Genomic DNA, 23,008 nt, shown 5'->3' on the forward strand with positions numbered 1-23,008 from the left:
AACTTTTTACGAAGTAAATATATGTTTCTAAAACAAAGTAAAACAAACATTTCATGAGATACATTCAAATTGAATAAATCCATCATCAGCAGACCTGTAATAAGGTAATTTTGAAGGAATTCCTTCAGGTAGAAGGAAAATAATACCAGATAGAAACTTAGATTAAAAAAAGTCTCAGAAAAAGTAGATGTAAAAGAACTTTTATCAACTTGATAAAGCACATTTATTAAAAAACCTACAATGTAAATCATAGTTAATGAAGAAAAGACTGAATGTTTCCCCCTGACATCAAGAATAAGGGCCAGTGTGTGCTCTTAACACATCTGTTCAGAATTGTACTGGTAATCCTAGGCAGTGTAAAAAAAGGGAAAAGGCAAACAAGTTGAAAAAGAAGTAAACATGTCTGTTCTCAGAGAGTAATATTGTCTAAGTAGAAAATCCAAAGGCATCTACAAAAAAATGAAATTAACAAGGTGCCAGGATTCAAAATCTAAAATGCGAATATAACAAGGTATCAGGATACGAGCTCAATATACACCGTCAATTGCATTTCTATTTAAGAACAATAAACATTAAAAATTGAAATACAGATTTGTGCCATTTAAAATAGCATCAGAAAATAAAACACAGGAATAAATCTGATGAAAGATGTATAAGTTCTATATCTTTAAAATTTTAAAGAATGTAATGCAAAATTATCAAGGGAATTTAAAGGCCTCAATAAATGGAGAGTTATACTGTGTCAAAGGACCGAAATATTTGATATTTTAAACTGACGACTCTTCTTAAATTTAAATTTATCTACAGATTCAACATAATACCAAATGAAATCCCAGATGGCTTTTTTTATTTTTAAGAAACTTACAAGCTGATTCTAAAATTTATATGGAAGTGAAAAGAACCTAGAACAGCCCCAACTAGCAAAAAAAAAAACTTAAAAAAGAACAAAGTTGGATGCCTAACACTACCTGTCTTCACAGCCTATTATAAAGCTACAGCAATCAAGACTGCAATACTGATATTTATGTCTAAATGTACAAATAGATTGAAGAAAGGAGGACTTCAGAATTAGACTTACAAATACATGTTCAATTGATTTTTTCTTTTTAATGCTGTATGGTGGGGATCACATTTCATTCTTTTTCCATGTGACTACCCTGTTATTGCAGCACAATTTGTTGATTTTCTTTTTTTGGTGGGGGGTGGGGCGGGGTACATGGGCAGGGACTCGAACCTGGGTCTCCAGTATGGCAGGCAAGAATTCTACCACTGAACTACCCTTGCACCCTCTCAACTGATTTTTGACAAAGGTTGAAGGCAGCGTATTGGGCAAAGATACTCTTTTCAGCAAACGGTGCTAGAAGAAAATGGATATCCATACGCAAATAATGAATTTTGATCCATGCCTTGCATCATTCCCAAAAAAAGGAACTTAAAATGTATTATATGGGGCTGACTATGGTGGTTCAGTGGCAGAGTTCTCTCCTGCCATGCCGGAGACCTGGATTCAATTCCTGGTGCCTGCCCATGCCAATATATATATATATATATATATATATATATATATATATATATATATATATATATATATATATATATATAATTGTAAGCCTCAAATGATGAAATTGTGGGAAAAGTCTTTTTAATTTGAGTTAGACAGCGACTTCTTATGTATAGCACCAATGCTCAGTCCATAAAAGAAAACAATTGCAATATTGGACTTGATCAAAATCCAGAACTTTTGCTCTGTGAAAGATATTGTTAGGCCAAGAACATGACCAGCCTCAGAATGGGATAAAATATTTGCAAATAAAACATGACAAAAGACTTGTATATGGGATGTTTATAGTATTCTCAAAACTTAATAAGTAAACTGTAAATCCAGTTGAAACCCCCAAATAAACAAAGAAACAAAATTCCTTGGCAAGATATTCAGAGAAGGTACATGAAAATCAAATAAGCACATGCGAACCTGCTTGATCTCTTCAGTCATGAAGAGATACAATTTAAGACTATGAGATACCACTATATACATATTAGAAAGGAAAAATTTCAAAGATTGACCAAGTGTCGGCAAAGATACCCTGTTGATGAGAATGTAAACACACCCCTACCATACAATTGAGTCATTCTACGCGTAGGTATTTATTTAATAGAAATGAATGCTTACGTGCATACTTGTAAGTAAATAGCCATATAAGCTTTATTTGTAATAGCTGAAACCTGGAAACAACCTAAATTCCCATTAACAAGTGAATAGATGAAGACACTGCACAATACCTACATGATGGAATGCTATTCAGCAATAAAAAGGAGTGAACTATTGATACATTCAACAACCTGCATGAGTCTCAAAAGAATTATTCTGAGTGAAAAACCAAACCAAAAAAAATACATATTATATGATTCTGGTTATACAGGACTCTAGAAAATGCAAATTACTCTATAGTGACTGAAAATAGAAAAGTGGTTACTGGGGGCTGGAGGAAGCAGAGATGGGAAGGGGGCAGAGATGACAAGCCTACCTGTGAACCGTGGAGGGTGCTGGATATGTCCATTATAAAGACCATAGTCATAGTTTCATGGATGTATACACGTGTTAAAATGTACCCAGTTGTATATTGTTAATCCACTGCTTTCCAATTATACTTCAACAATGCTTCTAAGAAAGAGTCTGAAAAAATACTTTAACTGAAAAGTTAACTTACTTTAATTGGTCCTCTAACTTAATGTGCATTTTCTTTACATATTTAAGCCACTGAAAATGTATAGGAATATGTATTTTTTCTGTTAAACCCCTTTAGTTTCCAGACAAAAACAAAATGAAAACCCTAATGGGGAACCTATATTATACATAATCTCTTTAAATACCAGTCATTATGTTTTTTGATAACTATTTTCTGTTATTTGTAACATACAGTCAAAGAAAACCAGAGACTCGTGATGATGCCAAAGCAATGGACAGAGGGACACTCTTAGACTAGCTTCCTTTATATTACTATCCCCTCTTTCAAGAGGCATTTTTGTGTGGAATCTCACAGATCACATGGGCAGGGGTGACAAACTGTGGATGCTAGAACTTTCGTTGGCATTATAAAATTATGCAGTCAACGACCATTTAGTCTAGTAACTTTCCAGCACTATGGGAAAAGATTGTGTTTATTAGCTCAGGTGTTAAAATTAAACAGCATATAAATGAAGGAAGCACATGCCATCACTCAGGTTCTGATTGACGTGATTCCTAACTTAGGGTTTAACTTCTGCCACTTTAGCCTTAATTACTCTAATTCATCACATCCAAGATATCTCTGGTTGTTAGACACACCATTATTTTATAAATCACTAAGAAAGAAAACACTGCCAACCAAACTAGGACACATCATCAATTGTAATATACATTTGGATTTCAGAAGAGTTAAACTGAAAAAGAAAAGAAAAGAAAAGAAACGTGTCTTGAAGTCTATCGTATCCATGGCTTCACTCAATGGAATGGGAATAAATGCAATGTAGTGATACGAAGGTGGAAGCAGGAAGATTTTCCTGTCCTACGTGACTGTACAAGGGACAGTGATTGCACTCTCCTTCAAAAGTGTTGAGAAGGCTGTTTTTCTCGGTACAGATGTATGAAACAAGTGACCTGATTTCATAGTGTGCCTGCCTTTGAGAAAATGGTGATAAATAAAATATTCTAAAAGTTATAATGCAGGTTGATTCAATATGCTAAAGAAAAGGAGGGAAGAGAAATAGTATATATCCCAAACCGGCAGATGTCCCAAACAGTATCATGTTTTTATCTATTGGCCATTAGTTAAGATTATTTTTTCAGACTAAAACACATTATTATTCTAAAGATCTGATATAAAAACTCTTCTGCATTGTTTACCCCCAACAAAAACAGTGACAGGCCACAGAAGGTAGAAGCTGCTATAGTATATTGCAGATAAGTAAAAAGAAGAAAAAGAAAGAAGTTGAACAGGTTTGGTTTATGTCATTTTCTGTCTTGACATTTTCTTTCTGTGGATATAACCATTTATTCATGTACACATCCATGCACACACATATTTGCACACAAACACTGGTCTCACAGATACAAGCAATACGTCAGTAAATTCAGTTGCAGCAAACCCTATCGTGTGCATGTGACTCTACCACTGAAAATCAAAGATACTGCCAAGAACTCTGTTTCATTGTTATATGAAATAAAAAATACTAAGATATGGTGAAAGATAATGCATAAACCATCAGATGAATTCAAAAGTACTTTGTGCACAATTAAATACACATTTCACTTAATTGCATATTTAAAAACTATGAATAGATTCACAATATAAAAGTGAACAATATGAAATTGCAGTACTTTTTTTTTCACAATAGGTAGTATTGCAGGGAGAAATAAAACCTACCTAATCTTACTTAAAAGATTCAGGGTTGGGAGATCATTTTGAAAATTATAATTCAGTGCACTGCCTTTTTCCAGTGATGTTATCACCCCTGCCCCTTTCAGCTTTCTCTCCATGGCATCTGTTTCCAAGTGGTATAATGAATTCCCTGCGAGAGCGACCCCAAAGACAAAGAGGGATTTCTGTGTCTCTGGTTGCTTATTTGTTAAGAACATACAAGTGAACAAATAAGCTTTATTTATAGTTCTGTGTCTTTATGTCATACATTATCAGTTATATAAGGGAGAATATTTTCTGACATTAACTATCTGGTAAGAAACTGAAGACCTATGGCTATGACGTATCCTCTAAATTTCAGGATAAATTCTAATCTGGGAAAAATAAGAGTTCACACAAGAATTTATGGGATTATGTACTTGCTGAAACATTTCTGACACAAGACTCTAGAATAAGATTTATAAATATGTGACTGATGAGGCTAACACACTTCCCTAAAAACCCAAAGAAAACCATCAATTTAAATATGTAATTAATAAGAGAAACACTGTGTATTTGGAAATTGTACATAGTCATAAGTTTATATAATTCTAAAAGCTTCCAATAATTGGTAAAGTACCTTACAAAACTAGAAAATAATAATAATGATTATAAATACAAATAAATTTAGTTTTCTCCAACACTAACTGGTAAAGAGATGCTCTTAATCTTATTGATGGGTGAAATATAAACAGAAATATTTCAAGGGAGCAGAAGGACATTCTGTCAGTCTGCAGAGACCTGATAAGTCATGGCCCACAGGAAAATCCAAATCACTTTGCTCTAATTCTGTGCTTAGAGACCACCAGCTTTCTCATTAGCCATGACTCTACTGAGGGCATTCCTTATTTGTATAGACAGCTAAGTTCTGGTTACCAGTAATTTAAAACATTTTTCTCTGATTCATCAGAGTGACTTTTATAGGGCAATATTCATGATAGAGCCCGTAAATCAAGTGCAAAAAAGTAAGTATGTGAATCTTATACATAAATATAGTGGGAGGAATAGACTTTGCACTGGAAAAGAGGTGAAGAAGTTAACGATTTTTCTTTTGGTTACATGAAGTAGAAGATAATATGATGGCTAGCTTTAGGTTACATTTCCTTTCTCCATTGGCTACACAGCAGGATTATGTTTACCAGTCTCCTTTGCAGTTAGATGGCTAGGTCATTTAGTTTTAGTAATGGAATGAGTAGATGTGAGGAACACCATATCCTGGCTTGCTTATAGAGTGTCACCTGATCTGCCATGCATTTTTCTCTCTTTCCCAATCGACTGGCTGAATTCAGAAGAAGCAAAGGCCCTAGAGGATGGAAGAGGTCTATGACCGAAGGAGCCTTGATCTTGGAATGTGTTAAGCTGCTGAGAATTGGGGTTTGTTACCACAGGTAGTCTGCTCATAGTTCCTGGAATATTACCTAGCATCTAGAATCTGCTTAAGAAATGGTTGACTGGATGGTTAGGTTCAATTTCTTTATTAAATTTTTATGAAGGAGATAGGATTTTAGCTGGATTTTTTTTTTTTAAGCTGGATTTATTGAGTGAGTAGAAATGGTTTTAGAGAGAAGAGAAGTGAAGAAGAATTTTCTGCTAGGTAGAACAGCATGGTTCAAAGTTTGGGGAAGGAAGGAGGGTAGGAACGAAGGAAGGAAAGAAAGGGAGGGAGGGACAAAGGAAGGAAAAGAGAAATAGAAAGGAAAAAGGGAGGAAGGAAAGAAGGAAAGAGAGAAAAGTAGGAAAGAGAGAGAAAGAGAGAACAGAGGGGACAGAGGAGGAGAAGGAAGAGGAAATAGAAAGAATGCAAATATTTGTTCTTACCATTGAGGATTTTTTATTAAAAGCAAGACCTGATTGAAATTTATTGAGGAAAACTACCTGATCAGTGCTAGTCAAGGTGCATAAAAAGAAGAAGAAGCACTTAATGAGGGCCTAGGATGTAATAAGCACCTCACCAGGTATAGCTAGCAAACGCTCCCATTCTTCCAGGTGTCCTGGATGGTAAAAACTTCTCCTGTGGGTGGATGGGGGTGGATGGGGGTGGATGGGGGTGGATGGGGGTGGATGGGGGTGGATGGGGGGGTGGTGTGGAAAGTTAAATCTAGGTTAGAGTTCAAAAAACCCCACTTGGAACCAGAGGCTGTGAAACATGAAATCAAAGGATATCAAGTAGGCTAAATTCAGAGGTGGAAGAACCAAATATAACCCCCTAAAGAAACATGAGGTTGACTGGATTGGGGAGTGATATGAAAACCAGGAATAGCACCCTACTTGCTCTGATAAATAGAACAGATGACAGAAGTGGCAATTGGAGAAATTCAAGAAGCTGGTGGAACTTCGATGCAGTGACTTTTTTAAAAGGACATCTTTAGTCATATTTGCAGCAGCAGTAAGAGAGCTAAATTGGTTAAATATAATAGAAACGAACTCTGGCTGTGCAGAGAGAATAGAAAGAAAGAAGAGGAGTTGAAGGATTTTCAATGTCCAAGTGATTGTCCTAGAAGGTTGGGGAAGATCAACGGTATTTCCAAGGTTTTGAGGTTGGGTACAGGAGAGGGCGGTGTGAAGGATGACATATTAGTAAGTCATACTTCATACCGGATCATGACATTCAAATATTCAATTACTGAAGTGATAAATACACATTTTTAAAAAGGCATAAATAATAATGATGTGCATATTTCCAATGGTTGGTACCTAAATCTCCCAGTTAGCATCAAACCATTCAAAGAATTATACAAGTAAACGTTTCAACATTTTTTTCCCCTGCAATACCTGTTTTATTAAGGTGAAGAGGTAAAGGCAATACTTAGAGGCAATAAAATAGCCCAGCATGAACAATGAAATGGAAGCTTTTGTTGCCCTCTCCTTCCCCTCACATAAAGTACTTAGTAAATCTGGATTTCATTGTCTGATTACAAAACCAACTACTCTGCTAGAGCCCATAAAAGGAGTTTCCACAAGGTGATAGAGAAGTGGTTTTCAAAGTCATGTATCATGGTCACGGCAATTGGCAGACAGGACCTTACTGTGCAGTAGCCTTGCTTCAGGGACCAGAGAGAAGGATTTGTTGTTTTGTTATCTTAGACCAACTAATACCAATATGTCAAGAGTAAAGACGTGATACGTAATCTAAATTTAAAAGTATAATGATTCAGGGACACACATACCACTTAAGAGTTTGAGTACAATGATACATTTGAAAAATGTGTTTTATCAAACATATCAGTTTGTACCAAATATATCAAGTTTGTATTTTATAACCCAATTTCCACAGTAGCATTATGGATATTCAGCTGCCAACAGAAGAGACAATAATTGAGCAAAAACTTTACATTTCTAATAAGGTCCTCCATTGGGAATTTGTGGGTGATTATTACATGAATTTTATAGAAATTATATTGTGACAGTTCAAAATAAGTGGACTGAGGTGTTTGAGGATAAATGATTTTTCTAAATTCACTTGTATTACTAATCCATTGAGAATATATCAGAGATGCTGTTGGAATCCAAATGAGAAATGGAAACTATCCTGTACTTGGTAGAAGTTCAGTTTTAAATATACTGAAATTATTGTTGATAGATTTTCATTTAAACCTTGTTCTATTTTTTTTTTTTTTACTGCACTAATTTCTCATTCAGAGTCAAGATTAATATCTGGTGAAAATTAGGGGTGTAAAGGATAGAATGAAGGCACAAACTCAAGGTGGATTTTTTGATGTCTTATATCCTATTTATGATTCTTAGTAGCAGGCCAGTTTCTGATCCCACATTCTGAATCCAATAGAAAAGCTATTCAATGGAAACTCCAGGAGGATTCACCCAAAATGAAGCTGCTGGACCAGTGTAAACATTCAAGTAAAATGAAGTAAAAATGTCAGTAATTTTGCAATTATTTCTTCCCTTTATGCCTTGGTGCCTTGTTTTGTATAAACATATCCTTAATTCTCAATCATTGAGATACTTAAGTGCATCTGGAAAAATATTTCCTGTGATGAAGTGGCAATTACTTTTAGCAACTGAAAACTGGCATGGTGGATTGTTGAGAGTAGTAGTTTAAGAATCAGGAGACCTGGCTCTAAGTCCTGCCTCTCTGTCTTGCTAGCTGTGGGGCTCTGTGCATGCATGTAGTTTCTTTGCTGAGGCAGACTAAGTGACCTTATGACAGCCCTGGAAAAGTTGGAAATATGATACCAGCTAAGTGTGAGTCCCAATGTGAATAATAAATTGGTCCTGTTTCCCTAGAAATAGATAATGCCTCTGAGTGCAAAAGGAAATAAAACACTCCCTGTTGGCACTATGAAAGATTGTTGAAAATATGAGCATCATATGAAGACACATCAATATGTTAGCTTGAGCAATATACCCACAAGTCTTGGTATTGCCCTTCTTTCTTGGAGACTCTATTTCCCATCTACAGATTGATGTTCTGTGGCCAGTTCTCTAAGGTTCTTTCAGCACCCCTACCACCCATATGGTACCACATGAAATGAAGATGCATTATTGACCTCCACAACAGTGAAGCTCAAAAGGGTAATTTCTTGACCCCATCATGTACTACCTTGCTGTGAGACCTATACATTTATTGATACCTAGGCCCAGTGATTGATTCCTATGCCCAGATGTTCTGTCAATCTAATGAAGAAGTAATTTGATTTCAGTTTGAAAGACAAATACCGTGGAATTCCAATTTATTTTTAATTCCTGCAGCCCTTAGTGACTGGTAGCTCCAAATAAACAGTATTAATAAATCATCAATCTGTAACTAAAGAGCAGTTTCTTTCAGTAATGTTTGCTAGTTGCAGGCTATGGGAAATCTCAGAGGAATATTTGTCATTCTCACAGTTACAAGGGACAGAGGAGCAGCCATTTGAGACAGCTTGGCTAAGGACCCAGGAAAAGAAAACATACACCATAACAAGAATGACTTTATGCATTGATAACTGATGCTTTCTTATTTGCAATAAACATATAAAAATAATTTTTAAAATGTCTATGTTCCCTAATAGGCATTTGATGGAGTGTAACAAAAGATGATTTGTAAATGCTATCTGAAAGAGAGATAAGCAAGAAGTAAAAAAGCAGGAAATTGAATGTGTTCTTCCCTCCCACCTCGACCACCAGGTTTCAGATGAGTCTGGAAAGGTCATTCACATAATTATTACAGTAACTGGTTCAAGGCCTTTTGAGCACAGCTGATCTGATTGTGTTAATAGCTGCAAAAGCAAGATAAGGACCATGTAAAGTTAAAAAAAAAAAAAGTCTGCCTGTAACACTATTAGCAGGCAGGATTGTCAGAGTAGATAAACTGATGTTGCTTTATAGCATATGGCTTTTTTTATTACAGAATAACCCCAAGTTTGCCCTTGTGCTCAGGGTCATTTAAGCCTCAGTGACCAAATTTTAGTTCTCTATTGTTGATGGCTCTGTGACATATCTAGTGATCCTTCTGGGGTCAGCAAAGGTCGCGTGGTGAAATGAAATCTGCCAGAAAGCTGTGGCTAATACGATGTGGTACGAATTTTCAAGACCAAGACATGTGAAAGGCATCTGGAGGCATCACTCTGATTAAACCAAAGGCAATAAAATAAAATACCTTCTGCTACAAAGCAAGGACCACACTCTAGATATGTTAACTCAATTGAATAAATGCATTCAGTTCTTGCTGTGTACAAAAATATTCAAAGGATCCCAAAATTTAGCCCAATCAAGAAGCTGGCCCCAGTAGGGCAGGGTGTGCTGGTTTGAAAAAATGTATGTCCCCTAGAAAAGCCATGTTTTAATCTAAATCTCATTTTGTAAAGGCAGAATAATCCCTATTCAATACTGTATGTTTGAAACTGTAATCAGATCATCTCCCTGGAGACATGATTTAATCAAGAGTGGTTGTTAAACTGGATTAGATGATGACATGTCTCCACCCATTTGGGTGGGTCCTGAGAGTTTTTCTGGGGTCCTATAAAAGAGGAAACATTTTGGAGAATGAAAGAGATTCAGAGAGAGCCAGAGAAGAATGACATTGCCACGAGAAGCAGAGAGCCCACTAGCCAGTGACCTTTGGAGATGAAGAAGAAAAATGCCTTCTGGGGAGCTTCATGAAACAGGAAGCCAGGAGAGAAAGCTAGCAGATGATGCTGTGTTTGCCATGTGTCCTTCCAGCTGAAAAAGAGAAGCCCTGACTTATTCGCCATGTGCCTTCTCACTTGAGAGAGAAACCCTGAACTTCATCAGCCTTCTTGAACCAAGGTATCTTTTCCTGGATTCCTTCAACGAGACATTTCTATAGACTTGTTTTAACTGGGACATTTTTTCAGCCTTAGAATTGTAAACTAGCAATTTATTAAATTCCCCTTTTTAAAAGCCAATCTGTTTCTGGTATATTGCATTCTGGCAGCTAGTGAACTAGAACACAGGGTAAACGTGGAAAAGCACCTTGGTTAAAGTACAGGGGTGTGGTTAATTAAGAGATAGATTTGAAATGTAAAGTGTAGCCTGTGGCAGTTATTTAATTACTACTCTCAGCTCCACCCTTCCATACTCTGCTTTGAGAAGCTTGGGCTTGGTGTCTGAAAACTCCTTTTCTGCTTTGGAAGAGGGTGCCACGTTAAGCACCTCCCACCGCTGGAGGGAGATGGAACACCTAGAGAGGGAGAAGGGACGACACCTTGTTTGCTCCCTGTGGGTTTCTTGTGGGCTTTTCACTATTCCTGAGACTAGTATTTCAGCAAGGATCCCTTCCCATAGCAGCAACTCGATCTGGTTTGCAGTTTTTCCAACATATGCAGGACTAGTTTCATTGAATACCAAGCCAATGAGGGGTCCCCTGTTCAGAGGTCTGGGTCCCATAGGGGTACCTCTGAGCTTTGAATTTTAATAATTCCAATTCTTGCTTTTGTTTTCTCAGCCTAGAGGGGATAGCTGCTTCCTGCAAATGCTACCTCTCCATACTCATTTTACCCTTTCATTTACCTAATTGTTTACATTTATATCTAGTTGACACTACTTTATCTTAAAGGCTGCTAATGATAATAGCTAACAGTTATTGTACAGACTTTGTGCCAGACACTGTTCTCTCTATTATCTCTTTTAATCTTCACTACAATCTAATTATGTAGATAAAATTATCATTCCCATTTCAGAAATGATGATTCAGAGCCACAGGTTAAATTAATTGCCCAAGGCTATACACTGAGCTATTAAGAGTTTGAGCAGAAATTCAAACTTTAGGCAGCCTACCTCCAGAGTCCTTACTTCAATCACTATGTGGTTTCTCTATGTTTTTTGTTATTCTAAGTTTTTAAGATTGGATTATACAGGCAACTATGAATTGAAATCATGAACAAGGAAATGACTTGATAGGGCTTGCATTTTAGGAAAATAACATTTGCTGCATTTAAAGAATGAGTTGAATCAGGGAGAGATCAGACAAATGAAGAAAAGTGAGACAGGGAAAACCCTTGTGAAGGTGTGGCCAAAGAACTAGAAGACGACAGGAACCATGTATCCTCATGGAAACTAAAGGTGGAAAGAGATCTTTTGTGCCTTCACGGTACCCTGCATAATGATGAGCACATTTAGATAGTCACTAATGGTTGTTGAACAGCACCATACAGACTATCAAAGGGAGTACATTAGAAATGAAAGCAGAGATTAGTGGGCTTCACCTAGGATCAAGTTGAGTCACAAAGAGCTGTTGAGCAGAGATGTTTGGCAGAGCATCCCAGGGCTGGAGGGAATGGATGGTTGGGCTGAGCTGGAGGTTAGCCAAGTGGAAGCTCAAGGTGACAAAAGGTGGGTTTTTAGTGCAATCCTCATAGAAAGAGCGCCACATGAGTTCCAGTTTAGTAGATATGCCACAACTAGGAAGAAACTGACACTCTGCAGGAATAGAGAGGTGGAGGGACAGGGCTATGATGATGAGCACAATTTAAGTCTTGAAACATTGACAAATCAGGAGGAGGTGAAGGATATATAGGTAAGGTTATAGATAGGGAACTGGGAGTCTAAATTAGAATTGACTCTCTTCACGTAGGCTTGACTTAAAAACTGAGCACAACCAGTTGAACAAATCGCCAACTTTCAATCCCATATCACATTTAGAGAGAACTGTTGAGAGGAAACATTTATTGGGTCCCTGTGGGAATCCTGACTCGCATATTCCTTTGCCTCTGCATCTCCCAATTTGTGTCCACTGTTCAAAAGCACACCTGGTTGGTATCGAATATACTCTTTCTTCCCTAAATAAGATTTCCAGGCTGACGCTGAGCAAGAAAAGGCCACTCTATTTATTTCAACTTCCTGCATATGCCACCAACCACTTTGAAATGTTACATAATACCATAGTTGCCAAGAGGCAGCTAATTAAATCTGCTATCTTTCTACACTTAATTCAGCCTGCGTGTGGGCAGATGAGTGGCCAGCAAAAGAGAACGTTTAAAATGTTCATTTCCAACTCTGACCTAGACCATTTCTCTCATTTCAGGGAACATTACATCTAAATTATTAGAAGACAAATGGGTATTATTATATTCTTAAAGCAGTGTGGGGAAAGAACAACTACTGCCTCTCCTGAGACATCTCTTTTTATCAAGAACTTCTACATTATGTCCAATCTAATTCTGTTAGTTTAATGTCCCACTCTTGAAAGTACCCTCCCTCCCCAACCTTGTTGAAACTGAGAACAGCTTGTGAGCAATCTCTTGATAATAACCTTCCATATGTTTAAAACAGTTTTTTCTTTCCAAAGTAATTAATCCCCCCTCCCCATATATATATATATATATATATTTTTTTTTTTTTTTTAACACTTTGCTGTATTTCCCAAACCTTTGCACATCTTTTTTCCCTATGGGTTCTCTTTAAGTACTTCCTATTTTTCTGAGGAAATAATACCTTTGCATAGTTGACCAATATCAACTACAGCATGACACAGTTAATTCATGTTATAAGCTCTACATTCAGTATTGTACGAGTCTATTCCAAGGGAAATTCCTAGAAGTATAATGGTGTGCTTCTCCTTGTGTTCTGCCCCTGCAGTCTATAGAGAAACCAACTGATTGTTGCTAAATTAAGATTTAAACTGGGGTTGCTTTGGAAGCTCTCGTGCACCTGATAGTTGTCCTATTAACTTTTTTTTTTTTTTTTTAAAGAGAGAGGGAGGAAAGGAAGGAAAGAAAGACAGAGAAGGAAGGAAGGATGGAAGGAAGGAAGGGAGGAAGAAAGGGAAACATCTTTATTTTTATTATATTTTGTTTGTTTGTTCGTTTCTCACATGGGCTGGGGCCGGGAATCGAACCGGGGTCCTCCGGCATGGCAGGCAAGCACTCTTGCCCGCTGAGCCACCGCGGCCCGCCCTGTCCTATTAACTTTTAACTTCAAGCTAGCCAGGTTGGTGAACTTGGGTGATTTAAAAAAAAATGTAAAATTTGATAAATCATTTATTTTCTGCTATTTTCACTTAAGAATATGGAAGATGCATAAGCTTATATATTTCAAAATTATCTGTGCAACTATGGTTGCATTAATTTGCTCTACCTAAATTACAGGAACAGAATACCTTTAGGACTGTTCAACTTAGAGATAAGTGTATGTTTTTAGAGGAATAAAAGTGAAGTTTGTGAGTAATGGAACAGTATTCTGACATGTTTTGAAAGTATGATTCTTTAAGAGTCAGATAAATTTCCTACTTTGGCCTATCAAACTAGGAAAGGATCATGATATGGGCCAGAGAAAGTGCAAAAGGCAGAAAATCTGCCATTCTTTTAGTTTAGTTTCAGTTCAAAATTGTAACAACAAAGCTGATCAGTAAATCTATCTAGAGATAAAAGTTGACTGTTGGGGAATCGTTTTGTCAGGGAGTGCCGCTATTGGTGCTGTAACAACTGAGACTGGACTCCGGAGAATGTAATGAAAGTGCCAATTGAATGTACCTGGAGATTAAATAGGATTTCCTTGATAAATGGAAGTTAACACAATCCCTGGTACACAATTGGCTCTAACTACCTTCAGTCCAGAATCTGATGCTTTGCTTGTACAAGGAACTTTAGTCCACTTATATTTATGATATGAACTATGCAAAGTCCACCCCTTCCTTTTGGTCAAGTCTGCTGCAATGAATGGGTCCTTTTTCCTTAAGAGAGGAGGCTCCTTTACAACATTTGAGACAATGAATAACATTATAAAAATGGTGACTTTGGGTAGGAAGTCTGCCTTGCCTCAGTAGGGATGGGAAGAGGTAAGGTTGGAAACAGCAAGATTTTTAGCTCACGATCTCCTTATTTGTCATTCAAGCTATTTTTTCCATCAAATATGACTTTCCATAATATATGATTTTTCACTCTGTCCTTCACTGTAGCTTTTTAAATATAAAAATCTAATTCTTACCCTTACTCTATCCTTCAAAAATGAAACAAAACTAAATTAACAAAACAAGTGAACAAAACAAAACAAAAAAATCTTCCTATGCAGCAATAGATCAAGGTTGGCTTTTTGAATTGTTTTGCTAAATGCTGAGCATGACCTGGATGTGAGAATGAGTTTTGAGACTAAAACTAAAAGAAAAGGAGAAATTGTAGGCCTCAGAGATGGAGATATTTGAAAGAGTGAGGCAAGAATAGGCAGCAAGAGATGGGAACAAGAGTATAAATTTGAATTTGGACTTAAACAAGAAAAGATGAGAAGGCAAGAGAGAAGTGTCTGGTGGGTGTAGATGGCTGTATTTGGGGAGACAGGAGGTAGTTGAGAAACGTTGTGATTAAGGAGGCTATTATTTATTATCTGTTAATAAACAGTTGCTTAGGTTAAGTAGACACAGTATTTCTGAGTTCGTTCAGTCAACAAATATTTTCTGAGTGTCGCCTTTGGGTCAAGCACTGTGTTTAGCACTAGGAATAAGCAGGTGAGGAATGAACTCATGATTCCTACCCCGAGGCTATGCTGGTTATTCTGTTAGCCAATCTTGACTCTCACTTTCCTGTCCCCCAAAAGACTCTCTGCCCAGCTTTGCATCTATAGACTCTGGGCTTGCAGGCAGGCTTCTGGTTGGTTTGGGCCATGTGAGTCATCAAAGAAGATCAGAAGACATGAGGGGAAAAAAAAAGTCAGGATATGAGCATCCCGACCCCTTCCTTGTCTGTGTTCTTTAATGGCTGCATCTCGCATGGCTATAGGGGTCTATGAATATATACCTGTTGGGTGCCTTCTGCCCAGCTCCCGATCTCCAGCTCTCACTGATTCTGACAACTCTATTTCCTCCCCCTTGCTCCTTCATGCTTAAGGGTGACAATAACTTCCTGCCATCACTAGTTTCTGAATGCCTCAGTTTCTCTTCTTGGTCCTCTTGACCCTGTTCACAATACTGCAAGTTGTGCCTTCACTAAGCACTTTTGAATCACCTGATTGGATCCTGATTGATGCAGAATGGTTTTCTTTTATTTTTTTATGTAGGGAAATGCATATGTAAAATAATTTAAAATTGTGTAAAGGTTATGAGGAAAAAAATACAAGTGTCTAGCTAGAGGAAAGTGGGTGCTCGTTAGATGAGGTGGCCACAGATGGCCTTTTTAGGGAGATGATACTTAAGTCGGAGGCCAAAGGATAAAAGAGAGGCAGTGCTGAAGGAACAGAAGTGGGTTACAGATGGAGGAAACAGCAAGTGCAAAGGCCAGGAGGTAGCAGAGAGCTTGATATGCTCCGTGCCAGAATTAGATTTTAATATTCCGTGAGGAACATTTTGTTAAAATACTCTAAGAAGGCAAATTGAGCAGGGAAGAATCAGCCAGGGTAACAAGGTCCTGATCAATATCTAGAGCCAGATATTACAAGTTTTTAGAAAAGACAAAGGCCCGCCAGAGCACCAAGTTGTTAAAATGGGAAGCAGCTTAGGCGGACTGTAGGAACAGAGTAGACGCCAGGGGATTGATTTGAAACTGCTGTGATCATTTGTACAAGCAAGGATGATCTAATCCGCATGACAATATGCTGTAAAGGAATGAATATACATATATTATGAATATACATATATTATGAATAACATATATGTATATGATGTTATTTCTCTGATCCTGTGAAACAGGGTAGCAGATACAGTATAAAGGAAAACACAAGCCTCACCATATTTTATTTATTTATTTATTTTTTATTTTTTACATGGGCAGGCACCAGGAATCGAACCCAGGTCCTCTGGCATGGCAGGCAAGCATTCTTGCCTGCTGAGCCACCGTGGCCCGCCCATATTTTGACATTTCATAAAAGCATAGCAAATAAGTAACAGAGATGCTCTTGACTGAGGCTACATGTCTTCTTTACCCTCCCTTTATTCTTGGGGGGTTGGGATTTTGGGGGACAAAGAAGGGGAGGAGAAGTTGAAGACAAATAAAATATTAATAAACTAATATATATGATTTGAGTGGGATCCTAACTAGAATGAAAGTGATTTTAAGGATTAATTTACTAAGTATTTCAAGGCAAATGCATCCAACTTATTAAATAAGCTTGTCTGGGGAAATATCCTATATCATTATTTTTTCTGTATAAATCTTCACTAATATATTTTACAATATGACCTCCCTTTGTGGCTTCTGTACAAATTCTGACACTTAGGAATTATTTAGCTGCAGGATATACAGAAAATCTTTGGGATCAAGTCAAAATATAGTATTTTTGCATTTTGCAGAACTGAGCTTTACATCTGGGGCATTTCCAGGCTTACATGACACTATAGCATGGGCACATGGTGAAATACAAGAATTTTAAGGTATTATTTAATCTTATGCATTTAACTACCTTTGGTTTAGGAGGTCTTGCTTAGAAATCTGCCCAAATACCTTCTAGAGGTATTTTAAGTTCTTACAATATTTCTATTTATGGGCATCATTTGGTTAAAAGATGGGCCACACAATAGTTTATTTTGATTTTAGTTTATTATGCTGCTGCTTCTGCTTAGATCTGAGTAGAACTGCAAAGACATGCTACTTCAATCAATACTGAAATTATAAAACTTAGTGCTTTATTGGGTTCATCCCTGAAGCTTCCACTTACCTGATGAATTTTTCATATTTACTAATATTTTCCTTACCCATAGGACAAACCTACTTTTAAAAGCATATTTGTGTAGCGTATTTATCTCAAGCACTTTATAGTTATGTACTGGGACTTAGCTCACTAAAAATGAAGTAAAATGATTAGTAACTCCTATAGACATGTATTTATGCAAATTATAATTACAGAGTCTAGAAAGGACCCTGAGGCCTCATCATCCTAAAAGAGAGAGGGGGGAAAAAACCTAACAACAACACTGTTCAAAATAAATCATAAAACTCTAATCAAATATAATCAAAATCCCACTCATCCCCTACTGCCAGGATCCACATTATAATTGTCATTTGACAAGTGACTACATATCAAGGGATTTAAACCCTCAGAAATACAAGCATGAATTATAATAGGAATTAGGGTGTGACAGATAACATCTTTCTGATTTGGGGAATTATTAGGTGTTGTACATATCGGCAGCTGGTGCTATGATTTTATCGTTATTTCAGAAGAAACTGAAATGATCAGCTGCTTCATGTAACTATGACTCTTATGACTGTTACACTGGTGCCTTTTCAAATCTTATCAGAATCTATATCCCATCCATGAGGAGAAGATAGTACCTTGTCCTTTTATCTTCCTTTTATTTACATCATTGCTTTAGAGATAAGGCTGAAATGTTAAGACGTGGGCAAAAGATATGTAAAGCTCTTCTTTCATTTCTTCAAGTTTCTGGTAAAATAGCAAAATTACATATATACTACTTTTTATAGAAATGACTAGGAAGAGAATTATGCTGGTCATTTTATCAATTCCCCTGTGTCCTTCTTTTAAAAAATGAATAACCACCAAGGAGTTTCTGGGAAAATGAAATCTAGGAAAATAAGTGATCCAAAAATAAGACATCACATTTTAATAAACGATTGTGTCTAATTATGGAAGAATATGTACTTACTTGCCAAGTGCAAAGCACTCCATCTTAACAGTTGTTCCCTTAGCAGCTGTAACCGTGAAAGGAAAATGGACCTCAATTTTCGGCTCATATTCTCCCATCACACCTGGGAAAAAAAAGAATAGTCCTTAAACATAAAATGAATGTCACAATTCCTTTCAAATTCTCGAGACATTACATTGAAAATCATTGTGGTTTAGTTACTATTGTCTACTTGATGACTGCCAAACTTTTTGATACACTGAAATAAGAAGTATATGTAGGTTCAACCATTATGATGAAATTCTAGTCTTCCCCTAAGGGTTGGATTGCATGCATGTTCAATACCATTAAAAATGTTAACTAACACTGGTAAGCTCAGCTACTGATGACTCTCTAAAAGAAATAAACTACTATAGACATTTTCTATAATAAATAACTGTGTTGATTTGTTTTTTAGTGAAAAAAAAAAGTATCGCGACTTCCTTTATCACTTCCAGATAAATGACTTTCCATTTATTAAATCAGCATGTATTTATTGAAGATCTATAATGTGGAAGGCATTGTGCTAGGCAGTGTAGGGGTTATGAAGATAAATCAGCACTTTACTGTGTGCTCAAGCATCCAATAAGTATATTCTGAAAGAGAGAAAGGATATACAAGAGAGTATAAGAGAAATCTATGTATCAAAATAATTATAATGCAGGATAGGAAGTGATGGGTGACATGAAAGAGGTGTCTCAAAAATATTATGTGCATTTGAGGAGAAAAAAACAATCACTCCCAGAAATCATGAAAGGTTTCAAGGTAGAGAAACTGTTTTAATTATGATTATAAGAAAAATTAAGGTTTGGATAAGTGGGGGAAAGAACAGAGAAGAAGCAAACAGCACTGTAGAAACAATGGCAAAACTATGTGAAATCACCAGAAATAGAAATGCAGTTTTGCTGGCAAGTTGGTATGTGAAGGCCAGTGACACTATATAAACTTGGAAATATAGATGAAGACCAAAGAACAGAACCTTGATCACTAAGGTAAGAAATTCATATTTTACATAATTTGGAGCAATTGGGGGGTTTAGAATAGGGGTTTGGCATTATGCTGACATGTATGTCCTGGAATTAGATTAATAGGGGCAGATAAGTCAATTAGGAGATTATTTAAATAATCCGAGATAGAAGTAATAAAAATCCAAACTTGAAATATGAGAATGTAAAAAGAGAAAAGATACTAGAAGGGAAAAGCCAAGCAAGGATCAAGTTGACAGCACTCGGCTCACAATGGGTAGATGAGGATGCAGGCGGTGTGAATAATGACACTGAGATTTTCAGCTTAGAAAGTTGGGTGATGTCAATAAAGGGGAAAAAAAAGAACACAGTGTTAGTAGGAAATCTGATGACTTTCATTTTAGGGGCACCGCATATCTTTGAAATACAAGATATTCAGGGGAAAGGGTCTAATCTGGTAGCGCAAATGAGAGATTGAAGGGTGGAATGAATTGTGAACAGATGATACATACTTAGCATTATCATTTAGAGGTGACCACGGAAGCCAAGAGATTGGATAGACTGGTATAATTTTCATTTCATTACCAATGAAAAACAATGCACAGCTGAGGGCTGGCCATACTGGTGTTAGCGCCATCCGGGAGCACTGGAGCTAATTTTCTCCCAACAGATCGTTTCTAGGAGCCTCTTCTAAGTAATGCAACACAGGGCACAGCTGTGATTTTGAGACAGTTGCTTCCCTGAGGAGTCTGTGTGTGTTTGGGGATATCCACATGTATGGGCAGATGTGCATGTACGGGGTTGGGTGCCTCAGAGAGCTGTGTGGCACGCAGAGAGTAAGGAAGAAACACAGAATAAAGTAAATACAGGAAGACATGAAAAAGCTAGATACACTGGAGGCACTGAGGGCAAAAGGTTACCTGTGGGCAGGAAAACCTTTATGAAAAATGGCATTTGACAGCACCTTGAAGGAAGACTGTAAGAAATGTGAGATGGAAAGTGTTTTTAGTTCACCAAGGGACAGGGAGTTTGTCTTTCTCATGCTAATTTTTTTGGTAGGCAATCCTAGTAGGGAAAATATCACTGATGTCTTCATCAAAGAGACTGGGCTCCTAGGCCTTGCTGTGCTAGTGACTGGATGCTCCCATCTTTAACAGGTCCGGGACCTCTGTGATTCATTCTCCTATTCGGTAAAATGAGGGGATGAGAAGGAATTACCATTAACGTACATTGGAATGTCCTGCTTTAACAGGCTACCTCCCTCGATTGCTTTCTAGTCTAACATCTGCTGCATTATCAATAGCCTGGTGATAAACAGCAAGTGGTCAGTATCACTACAGCACTCAAAGTAGATGTTTAATTATTTCTTCTCTCTCTCTCTCTCTCAACAGTGTTTCTCCCTATTTCTTTTTATAGCCTTCTCCAGCCCCCCTCACCCACCTCCCATCCCACTTTGCAAGTTTCTTTACACAAAGAATTTCCTCCTCCTGTCTTCCTCTTTTTCTACATCTTTCCTATCTTCCTGAAGTGCACGACTTGGTTTGCTATTGATTCTTATAAATTCAGTTGAGTGTATCCTATGATGAGAAGTCTATCTTTAATGTCCCCTCACCTGTGTGCCTCCCCTGGGGGACTCCCATATATTCTGCTCAGTGGCTACCTTTGCCTGCCCACCTGGAGCACACCCCAAGCCGCCTTCTCCCCATCTACTCGTTTTACTGGGGGTGGGGACAATGGCCTGGGCATCGAACCTGGGTCTCCTGCATGGCAGATGAGCATTCTAAAACTGAAAACCCATCTACTCTTAAAATTGTTTCTTTGATGTTTTCCCTTGTATGCCTATAATCTGATGGTTTAATAATACTTGATTTATCATGACGCTTATTAAATTGAAGCCTCTTATTTGTATGGATCGTTGTGAGTTCTGACAGTTACTGGGTGCTGGAGGGTGTCATAGATGAGAAATAGGAACCTGATTGCATAGGGGAAATATTTCTGTATAATTATTTCTGATAAATTGTCTAACGAGATCTTGGAAGAAAGAGAAGAATCCTCAAACCTTCAAGTATTTTTGTTATGATTCCTTTTCCCATTCTAACCAAATATTCCTTTTAGAACCCAGTTTTATAGGAAAAAATTTTTTTTTGTATGCTGTATGGCAGGGCCATTCTTTTTCCATGTGACTACCCTGTTATTGCAGCATCATTTATTTTTTTTTGGGGGGGGGGGAAGTGTTTGGGCCAGGAATCAAAACCCAGTTTCCCACATGGCAGGCAAGAATTCTACCACTGAACTACCCTTACACCCCCCCTTTTGTATTGCTTTTCTTAAAGCGTGTTCCATAATTGCATATTGTTTGAGACCCCTCAAAAAAACATGATCTTACTTTGAATAATATCAAAGTATTACTGTTATTATTCCATGCATCTTCTCTCCTCCCTTCTAGATAAGGTTTGTGGGTTACAAAAAAGATTTTGTTTTTTTATCACTCTTGTCCCTAAGAATAACTTAAAGGGCGGGTAGTTCCAGTACCACATAGAGAGTAATTTTGCCCAGGCGGGGCCTCTGGTGTCCCGCCAATGATACTATGGCCAAAGACACTGTAAAGACTCATTCCAGGGCCCAAGAGCTTGCTAATATATGAATGAGGTGTTAAAAAATAAAAGCGTTGAATAAGAGACTTCAAATTATATTGCCTAATTGAGCTGCAAGTGATAATGTAAAGACAGGTGAGAAAGATTTTTAGATATTTCTTCCTACTTAACCAATGATCATGTTAAGAGTTTAAGTTCTGTTTTACATTTTATGGGATCATTATGTTAGATCTATAATGATTTTATCTTACATGACTTACCCTTATTTTAAAGATGAGAGTCAAATTGGTCAAGTAACTTGTCCATGTTTCTATTGAAAGCTCTTGGGGTTTCCGCAGCAAATACAGGTTGCTTGTTTGTTTGTTTTAACCTTAAGCCAGAGCTATTTTTGACATTACTCTGTTGAGGAATTTCAGTCACAGAGTTTAACAATCTAGGCATACCACATGCACTACATCAATCACTGTTTGCCACAGCCACTTGGCTTGTTTCAGTACAATTTCTAATATCTCAAGTCATACGCAGCTTGGCTTGTGATTTGTTTGTTGGACAGGACTTGATGCTGAAAGGAAAGGGAAGCAATCTTATAAGACACATGGCTGATGATCAAAATATTGGACTTTTTCCTTAAGTCAAAGTAGCTCTCTGATATTTTGATTGCCCTTGTTACTGAGCTGAATATTGCCTAAGGGACACTGCACAGTGTCTTCATTTCTTTTCCTGTACCTGTTTGTTAGGTTACATGGTTGCCCTCCTTTGGAATGATAAGCCATTAGGAGATGATCCTAATAAACAGAAGCCTCTCAATTCTATGTCTTCATGGTTGTTGATTTTCTTATTTATTCCAGTGACTTACAAAGAGCTAGGGTGCTTTTCCCTATGTGGAATGCAATTTAGAGTAGTGTTTTTACTCTGTGTTGCCAAACAGAGAGCCACTGACATCAGAAATATCTAGAGAACTTATCAACATTTCAAGTTTGAAATGTTTCATGGCCTTGATTCTGATTTTTA

At 37.2% G+C, this 23,008-nt stretch overlaps 1 protein-coding gene across 1 annotated transcript in view; it reads right to left on the bottom strand.

Annotated features, from left to right (window-relative positions):
- Positions 1-23,008, bottom strand: part of CNTN5 (contactin 5) — a 495,183-nt gene that overhangs the window by 299,469 nt on the left and 172,706 nt on the right. Inside the window, exon 7 of the mRNA XM_077114702.1 lies at positions 18,421-18,523. Coding sequence (XP_076970817.1) covers positions 18,421-18,523 — 103 coding nt within the window. The remainder of the gene's footprint in view (positions 1-18,420; positions 18,524-23,008) is intronic.

This window comes from Tamandua tetradactyla, chromosome 8, assembly GCF_023851605.1.
Source record: "Tamandua tetradactyla isolate mTamTet1 chromosome 8, mTamTet1.pri, whole genome shotgun sequence".
Taxonomy (NCBI): domain Eukaryota; kingdom Metazoa; phylum Chordata; class Mammalia; order Pilosa; family Myrmecophagidae; genus Tamandua; species Tamandua tetradactyla.